This window comes from Oxyura jamaicensis, chromosome 1, assembly GCF_011077185.1.
Source record: "Oxyura jamaicensis isolate SHBP4307 breed ruddy duck chromosome 1, BPBGC_Ojam_1.0, whole genome shotgun sequence".
Classification (NCBI taxonomy): Eukaryota; Metazoa; Chordata; class Aves; order Anseriformes; family Anatidae; genus Oxyura; species Oxyura jamaicensis.
The window spans coordinates 79105002-79114190 of record NC_048893.1 but is presented as its reverse complement, the minus strand read 5'-3'; the positions used below and the strand labels follow the sequence as shown (position 1 = coordinate 79114190).

General features: G+C 46.6%; 1 protein-coding gene across 3 annotated transcripts; it reads right to left on the bottom strand.

Annotated features, from left to right (window-relative positions):
• Nucleotides 1-3608: 3608 nt before the first annotated feature.
• On the bottom strand, nt 3609-8026 carry LOC118160959 (homeobox protein NANOG). Of its 3 annotated transcripts, none has more exons than XM_035316054.1 (5): nt 7881-8026; nt 6727-6842; nt 6285-6553; nt 5490-5579; nt 3609-5049 (listed from the first exon to the last, which is right to left on the bottom strand). In XM_035316054.1, the coding sequence occupies exons 2-5, from the start codon at nt 6806-6808 to the stop codon at nt 4633-4635; spliced, it is 858 nt and encodes a 285-aa protein (XP_035171945.1). In that variant the 5' UTR covers nt 6809-6842; nt 7881-8026; the 3' UTR covers nt 3609-4632. The 3 variants fall into 3 exon arrangements, with proteins under 3 accessions (XP_035171945.1, XP_035171943.1, XP_035171944.1); XM_035316052.1 differs by having other exon boundaries at nt 6727-6925; nt 7881-7978; XM_035316053.1 differs by having other exon boundaries at nt 6727-6994; nt 7881-7946.
• Between the last annotated feature and the right edge of the window lie 1163 nt (nt 8027-9189).

The window sequence follows — 9189 nt, the reverse complement described above, 5'->3', positions numbered from 1 at the left end:
TTAACTGAAAGCCAGCATTAAGATGCTGCTTAACATCCCAAGACACAGAACAATAACATCAATTATCAGCTCCTTTGCAGTTACCCTGATGGTACTAACCTGAATATGATCTGGAACCTTTCCATACTATCCTAATAAATGCAGTTGTAGGAGAAAAAGTTGAGTCTTTCCTCGTTATCTAGCAATGGTTCACTTGCCTGCATCTTAATGCTCACCCCAGGCAGCAGTGCCAGCGTTGTGATATTTAAAAGATTTAGCGATTCAGATACATCTCAGCTGCTAGAGACATGCCCTGTGCACGAGCAGCAGAACTTCCATTAAACATGAGAAATTAATTCTAGTCTTGTTTTTATGAAAGAAATTCACAGGTATGACACAGGAGTGCTCTTCAAAACTCTGGAGGCATGAAGGTAACATAGCCCTTACAAGAAAGGAAAAGCTTTTAAGTCCAGTGTCATGATTTTGGGTCCTTTGTGCCTCTTGATGTGCCCAGGATTGGTTAAGATGCTTTTGGCTACTTATGATGGGCTAAGCAAGAGACATGTGCCAATGCTTTACTGAAAATTTCCAAAGTTATGGTAGCTCAACGTTTGAGACATGCAGGGTAGTTGGATGACTAAATATAACACTTACTAATGCCTGTAGGGAAGAACCTATTAAAAGTCACACCTTTTATCTGCACTGCAGAGATAACTAGGACCGTGAGCCCTTGCTCATGGGCCACTCAGAGGAAATATGTAGCTTGTAAAACATAGCTGTAGGCCACATTGACAGAGAGCAAGGAATGAGGTTGCTTGCACCACACTACCTACTTGGTATTTTGCCTATAGGACAGCAGAGGCTGGGACCCAGTAAATTAGGAGATAAAACCTAGCCTACATAGCTTGCACTAGATTTAATTTGTTCAGTTTGGATGCGATTTAACAAACTGGAGCATTGACGCTGCAGAGATACTGAAAGTGCAGCGTACTCCCACATGCTGTAATAAATATCAAACTTCACATGGAGGTGAGGATGCCAGCAGCCAGATATTTGTTGTTAGATGTCCTGCAGAAACAGGTGAGATTGTTCTCAACACTCCATGTGAGTTTACAGCTTGATCCTAGTAAGATTTGCTAGCAAGCAAATCATGTTTGCAGAAATCATGTGTACACAGCATAGCCACAAGAAGTTGTGGCAGTGCTAGCAGAGATGAAATGCATCCCACAAAGATAAGGCTTTTTTTTTTGATATGCACTTACTTCCTTTGAAGAGCTACTATAAACCTGTTAGGAAATACCAGTCTCGAAGGATTAGTTATATCTCCACTACTTTTGGTAGCAGTGCTGCAATTACCTGTGCAGCTATTTCACAAGTTGGGGTAACTCAAGCATGTCAAGGTAACAGACCTCCAGCAGCATGAAAAGACCAAGTCCAGTGTCATTCCACAGCTACCTGATCCTGTGTCCTTCCCAGCCCACATTCCAGAATTCCAACAGCCGCTTTGCATCTTCCCTCTAGCTCTGCAGCTACATGCACTTGCCAAACCTGCACGCAGCCTGGGGGCTGAGCGACCAAGGGAATAATGTACCCATGAAGGAACACTCCATTTCTGCAGAACAATTCCATGGTAAATGCAGTAACAAAACCACAGCATGCAGAGCAACCAGCCCCAAAGCTATTTAAGCAATAGGTGTGTTGAGAACAATCTCACCTATTTCTGCAGGACATCTACCAGCAATTATTTGTCTACTAGCACCCTCACCTCCTTACCCTTGGGGCAGAAACATGGAGGAAAAACATACTAAAACAACACAGGTAATTTATAGCAAGCATCCTCTGCTCTCTTTCTACAAGGACTGTATCTTGTATATTTCTTAGGCCTTAGGTTTGCATCTTAAAAAAAATAAAGATGAAATGCAAGTGGTTTGGTAGCTAGGACCTCTATAGATGCATGGTTTTCTGCTCTTTCAAGCAACACTATCATTGAAATTAGTACTGCTGCTAGAGCAGTATCCAGAGTTCATCTAAACATGCTAGAATACAAGACTCAAGTCAGACTTGTAAGGATGTTTTGTAACACAGGGAGTGGTATAAGCCTGCCATTTCTGCTTGCTGGCCAGATTTGCCTTTTTCTGCTGTTGAAGGTCAGCAGCTCATAAACATACAACTCAGCCTTTCTTCCCCTACAGCCTCAAATGCTGAATCCCTCACCTTCCTGTACATATTCTACTTTATGCCTTGGAAGCAGATTTACAGCATTGCAACAGGAAATTACACATGCTTTGACATCCATACACACAAGCAGGACCTATGCAACAAAGGACCTGTGGCAGGCTGAGCCTGAGCAGTCAACTGCCATTTTACCCTCCTGTGCTCAGTGGGAATACATATTGAACTACCCTTCAGGCAGATGAAAAGCATCGGTGGTATATTGTAGTTTAAAGAGCCTGGAACTGAACCCAAACAGACCACTTCTGCTAGTTTAAATTATGGCCATTAACAGGAGCTTGCCTATACTAATACAGCAGTGACATAAGGGTTTGAAGACAGACCAGTGCTTTTTTCCCCTTAGCACTACTGGCCATGGAAGCTTGCATACCTCAGCCACAGATCGTTTTGCAGGTGTTTGAGCTAATAAGCATGTAGGAAAAGTAATGTTCAACAGCCAGCTGAAACTCACCGAGCAGGAAGAGGATCAGTGAGCCTCTAAACTGCCGGCTGCTGACACTGCTCCAGTGCAAGAGCCCCATGTATAGCAGCTCCCACTTGCTAAGCAGCAAGAAATAGTCTTGAGGCAAAGAGGGGAAGGAAGAAAGTTTTGTTTCAGTACTGGGGGCAGGATTCAGCTACTTCTATTAAAAAAAAAAAAAAAAAAAAAAAAAAAAAAAAAACTATTAGTTTGGTATATAAGGTTAGGACAGGAATCCCCAGAGGGCTGCAGCCTGAATAAGGCAGTACTTCTAGACCATACCTGGAACAGCAGAATCAGGCAGGTATGAAAATCTCAAAATGCACTTCTCACTCCAAGCTGAACCAAGTATGGTACCTGATGTTATTCTGAATCATTGCTAGAAACCCAGTTGCCTACTCCTGGAGTCCCCCCCTTGCACTAGGCAACACACCTGCTTATTGAAGTCAAAGCTGATGACTCCTGTGACCTACTCCCTTGAAGCAGCTGCTGGTTCCTACTTCTTCTGGGACAAACGCAACAGGATTTTTCCCTCCTTTCCTCAGTGCTTCCAGAGGAACAGAAACACCATTCCCTTAAAATGCTGTTCTGGTGAAAGATGCAGACTGGCAACACTGTTTAGACATTAAAATAAAGTCATTTATTTTCAATTCAAACAAGTTTATAAAAACATTAGGCAGGTGCAAAGTAGTAACAGACAACATGCATATACCATAAGAACATGCTCAAAGTCACTGCAAGAAAATACTTAGAAAAATGAAACTGGAACACAACAAATATTCATCTCCTTTGCAGTGAGTTTAACTATAACATAAAATCCTCATGTATACATTAAAATAGAAGATAACAGTAAAAAATGTGCTTTAGTGACAAAAAAATACCAAGAATTATTTATGCTTTTACAATTTACTCTTGCCAGCTCATTTTGTATTCTTGGGCAGTGGCAGACAGGCTTCTACAATTCTACTGCCTAACATGCTTTTTTAAGTAGCTGGCCATCTCTACCCCTGAGAAAACTGCCATGGTATTGTCACTGTGTTCATGAAGTGCTAGTGAACTATGACATACAGATAAGTAAACGGTTCTCATCACCTCAAACAGAAATGGCACTTCAGGATACCCTCTGCTGCAGTATTCAGGTTGGGACAAGCCAACAGTATCTCAGCAGAAAGGTTAAGGAAGGCAAGATCTAAACTGCATAGGAACAGTTCCAGAGATCCATTGTGAATGATTTGACAGGCACAAAGAAGCTAGCAGCTCTGGAAACTATTAATAAAGTTTCAATTTCAATAATCAGAAATACTCTTCTCCACTTCTCCTTATTCTGCTCCTCCTCTCAATTTCCCTAACGTACACAGGAAGGTACCAGGCAAGGAATAGGCAGGTGCTGACCACTCCAGGAGGAGAGGAAGAATTGTTTTGGATCAAAGCCATCTGAGATCAGATGATCTTTTAGCTTTTCAGTGAAGAATGAGAGGAGCCGGATGAACTTATCAGCTGTCTGAGGTATCAACAAAAGAAGGCAAGACAGCAAGACAGATTCTAGGTTACAATGGGTTTTTCTTGCAGAAGTGCAAGAAAAGTCATCTTCAGCAAAATCTGACTGCAAAACACAAGACAAGGATCAGAGAATCACCTGCTAAATAAAGAGGCAGCAGAGAAGGTCTTGAACAGTAAACATCAACCTTCACCATCTCTGCTGCTCCTGACGGTAGCATTGCACATTCCCCTCCATGAATGCAATTTTGTCTACACACAAAATACCCTTGGCCAAGGGTTAGCTATGCACAGTCAAATTCCTTTGAACAGAAAAGCAGCCCAACACAGCAGGGTGCTAGGCCCCACCAAGAGTAAAAGCAGGAATTGAGGAGGGGCAAAAGAAATGAATAGAAATTGGATCTGAGTCAAGACCCTTGAAACCGCATTACTAAAAACAGTAAGAGGGAGAAAAACACTTTGGTCTAAGACTCATAACTACTCTGGGTCCCCAGGGTATGCCAAGGGGCCTGGTACTGATGCCGTACAGGAGAGCTTGAGAACTGTGTGATACTATCAGAGGTGCTCTGGAAGCTGTAGGTGTCTTCTGACTGCAGGCCATCATAATCCACATTGGTAGGGTAGCCATGATAGAAGTTCATCTGCTGAGTTAATAAACCCATGGCCTGCTGGGTGTTGCAGCTTGTCCCACCTTTTCCAAAGAACCCCTCATCCTCCACAGCCATGAATGGGTACAGGCTCTGCCCATTCCCATAAGTCTGGCCACTGCTGTAAGCTTGGTGCACGTTGGTCACAGCCTGAAGGTTTCTGTTGGCACCAACAGGGAATCCCTGGTGAAACGTGGGGGTCATATCCAGGAATGAAGATTGATGAAACCCATTCTAGAAGAGACAGAGACAGCTTCAGTAATTAAGAGCAGGCACACCAACTGTGCCCATTGTTTTGGATGTGTCCTCCTTTCCACCCTTTCCAAAATCTGTTATTTTCAGTCCACATCATCCTCAAAACAGATTTATAATAGCGGAGATCATAAAGTTAGAAATCCCCAAACCAACATGTCTGGGAACACCCTGTTGGGAAGAAAAACAGCATGAGTAAGCCTTGGTGGCCCTCTCCAGCCAATTCTTAACCTGAAAATAAGTGGATAAAGTTATTTCAGTTGCCAAGGCAGGCTTAAAATAGTTGCTGCTGTAAAACCTGTATCTCATCTTTACAGCACAGGTTTACAACTGTCTTAGACATGATACACTTCTCAACACAGAACAGAGGATCCCTGACTGGTGGAAATATGTATAGCAAATGGAAAGGGAAATTCTCTCACCTGTGGTAGATACATCCCTTTTTCTACCCACTGACTCTCCTTCTGGCAACGTTTAAACTTCATCCGTTGGTTCTGAAACCATGTTTTCACCTAGAAGTGAAGAGGACAGGACATTAAAAATTCATTCTTATTTGAATCTAATTACATATCCTAAAGATGTGTTAGTTTCTGCTTGGGTCCTAATACAGTGCATAGTTTCAGCAGCTAACATTACACATCAGTAGAATCAAAACTGAGACAAGCAGCATTACTGCTCGAGTCACCATTTGATCTTTCATGCTCAGCACATCAAAAACCCTTCCTGAAAGACAGGCCAGACAAGACAACTGCCAAAGCATTGCCTGTACAGCAGCAGCACCTCACTGCTGTGACAAGATCAGTGCTGATTCAGTAGTGACTCATGGCCTCAGTCACATGAGCAGCTGGCGAGGCAAAGACCACCTCTTCAAGGAAAGAGGGAGGGTGCCACTCTGTATAAGAAAAGCAGTGCCACGTATCTGTCTTTTCATATTTTATCAGAGGCAACATACATTTATACAGAGCAATAGCCTAAGTGGCACTGCCCTTTATTTCTAAACACCTGCACACGGCGGGGGGATAATGCAGGAACTAAGAGGAAGACTGAGTCATAAGTTTTCACACCCTCTACTGTCTCATATAAGCGATCAGATAAATAAGATCATTAAACACAATCCTCTGGGGATATAAGAAAAAAAAAAAAAAAACAGTTGGTCGTGCTAGCAAGATCACTCCACAACAGGGGTGCAACTTAGTTACTCAGAGCAAGACGTTCACCTGCTTGTAGGTGAGCCCCAGGGTCACTGCCAGCTCCCGGATCTGATGGGGGCTGAGGTACTTCTGGGTCTGGAACCGCTGGTGCAGGGTTTGCAGCTGCTCCTGGGAGAAGGCTGTGCGGCTCTTGGCCTTCTTCGCTCCGCCCTCACCTTTCTCCTTGACCTTCTGGAAACTGGGATGGGGAGACGGGCGCTCCGCGGTGGGGCTGGTGGCAGAGTCCGGCGTGTACTGGACGAGCGTCCCAGAGCTGGACGAAGCTGGAGAGGCATCTGGGGAGAAAAGAAGCAGCGAGCGGTCACGCCTAAAAGTCGACGTCCAGCTTCCCGAAAGGGTCACGGATGCCGGGAGCGAGGGGTGCCCTGCCGGGAAGCGGAGGCCTCGCTCGGCCCCTGCCCGAAGCGGGCAGCCCCCGGCGGGCCCCGGGCTCGCCCCCCGGCCGTACCTGGGTGACTGGGCGTCCTCTGCTCGGCGGGCAGGGAGAGCAGGTCCGCCGCCGGGGCCTCCTCGGCGGCCGCGCCGTCCATGCTGCCGGCGGAGGGCCAGCAGTAGTGGCCGTACCTGAGGGCGCCGGCGTGGGGCGGGTAGGGCGGCATGGCCAGGTGGGCGCTCATGGCCGGGCCGGTACCCCCAGCCCCGGGCGCCTGCCGCACGCAGATACCCCATTAGGCGGAGCCGGGGGGTGCTTTATGTCCTCCCCAGGCCGGCCTCGGCTGGAAGGGATGGTCACGGCCATTGTCATGTTAAAAGCCGGTTGATTGGGGGGGAGTGGCTCTGGGGGCGCTCAGCGACGGGGGCAGCGCAGCCCGCCCTGCGGGGACCCTGCTCCCACCTAGGGAGGCAGGCGCCCCCGCCCCCACGTTTCACACTCCTTCTCCCCACCTACGCCTCCCCAGCGGCCCCCACCCAAGGGGGAAGAAAGGAAGGGAGGCCGGAGCCCCCCCCGGGGCATGCGGGGGCTGTTCGTGTCTGCATTGCAGATCTCGGCCATCGCGGCCCGCAGATAAGCACCCCGCCTCCCCGCCGGTCAATGCGGACTGGGGGCAGGGGAGGGGGCGACTCCCCTGAGCACCCACCCTGTGCTGGGGGGAAAGGGGCCCGAAGAAAGACAAACTGCTTCCCAGCTTCTCCAGCTGCTAACCCAAGTCTGGGGCAGGCCGGCCTGTCTTGCAGAGACACAGATGTGGTACTTCTCAAGCTTCTTTCCTCAACAATTTACCTTTTTTTTTTTTTTTTCCTGGATTTTTAAACAACTCAGAGCTTATAGTAAAACCAAACTTTATTCTACACACCAGGAAAATATAGGAATTATGCAGCAGAGGGCCATAAAAGAGCCTTATAGGTCTTAAGCACTTAAAGCCAGGGCCTACAGCCTGCTCAGGGAAGCTAAGCTACCTCCTCTTTCCTACCCCAACAACTGCCACCCAACAAATAAACTATTACCACTTCCTTTAGGGAAATCAAGAGCTTATTGGGATGATCTCATTGCCCAGGAATTACAAAACCTGGAAAACCTCCAGGGAGAGGTACAAGTGAAGGCACGTGACACATCAAATTCCCCATTTCACCCAGTGAAAGAAACAGGACACAGGCACCTACCTGTACCCAAAGGAAAAGGGAATAGTTGCTAGACCACTGTTAATACTCTTCTAGAGATAATAGAAACAGACCTCCTTTCCTTCATTATATCTCCTCCACCCCAGTTGAGTCATCATGAGAAATGAGCCCCAGGTGTTAACGTAAGCCCACTTTCTCTTGCACTGCTGGACAGCTGCTGGGAATTGCTGGGGCTGATGAGCTCACCTTGAGGAGCTCACACTGGGGTGCCTTTGCAGAGCTGCTCACCTGGAGAAGGCCTTTTTGGGCCCATTTTTTATAACCTCCTAATTAGTTGTGTTTTAATTGAGAGGATTCAGGCAGAGAGATGATTAGGAATGCAGGGAAAAGTGAATATAATGGGGGTAAGAGGAATAAAATACAGAGTCAAATTCTTACCCTGAAGCAAGCAGTGCAAGCTCTGGGCTCTTTGCTGCTCTTGGGCTCTTGTCCTGTTCTTGCAGCTCTAGGCTGTGGGTTTCATGCAGGTTGCTTGCTTATTGCCATGGGCAATAATCAGCCAATGCATGCACAGAAAGGGTTTATCTGTCAGACATGCAGAATGGTCATGCAATGGTATGTTGTGGAAGTGATAGCCACTGATCTGCATGGTCCCTGTGCTGATAGGGCTTCCCTGGAGATATGCACACTACCTGCAAAAGGTAGTGTTTGACTTCATTGCAACAGGCCATTGCAAAGACAGAGAAAAACACAGGATTCTGTGGTCAAGGAAGCTGTATACGCAAGCCAAATCACTTGTTTGATTATCTCCTGGCAATGACAGTTTGAGGAGCTCCATGTTTGCCTCTACAGTGCACATCAAGTGAAATAATAAACACTATTCTGGTATTTACTGACAAGGACACCTGTCTGGAGACAATGGTGCCCAGTGCTGGGAGGTTCCAGGATGCACTCTTGGCCATCTCACAGGCTGCAGACTGAGTCAAGAGAGGTGACACAGCTTGTCTAGGAACAGCCACAGCAGAAGGACTAACATTTTACAGATGGAGTAACACTACCTCCACCATCAGATCCTATCTTCCCTTGGTGTGTGTGTGTTGCGAAATGCAGCTGAACTGCTCATGGTTTGCAATTTTTTGGTGTTGAGCCGTTTCTCTCCCAGAGATAGACCTGCTTTGTAGTCTCCATAGAACTACCCATCCTTTTCCGTTTGTCTTTGTTCATCTTTTGATTTTCTCATCTCCTTTGTCTTCCATTCCCTTTGTTTTTTATGCCTGAACTACCCAACCTATTTTCTGTTCCATATATCCCCCTCTAGTGACATCAGTTTGCTCCTTCTCCCCAACCATAC

Excerpts from the sequence above, each read along its gene's own strand:
- LOC118160959 (XM_035316052.1), bottom strand. The coding sequence starts at position 6,895 with ATGAGCGCCCACCTGGCCATGCCGCCCTACCCGCCCCACGCCGGCGCC. Across the intron at positions 6,554-6,726 it reads GAGGACGCCCAGTCACCCAG|ATGCCTCTCCAGCTTCGTCC; the intron begins GTACGGCCGGGG and ends TTTTCTCCCCAG. Across the intron at positions 5,580-6,284 it reads TGGGGCTCACCTACAAGCAG|GTGAAAACATGGTTTCAGAA; the intron begins GTGAACGTCTTG and ends CTTCACTTCTAG.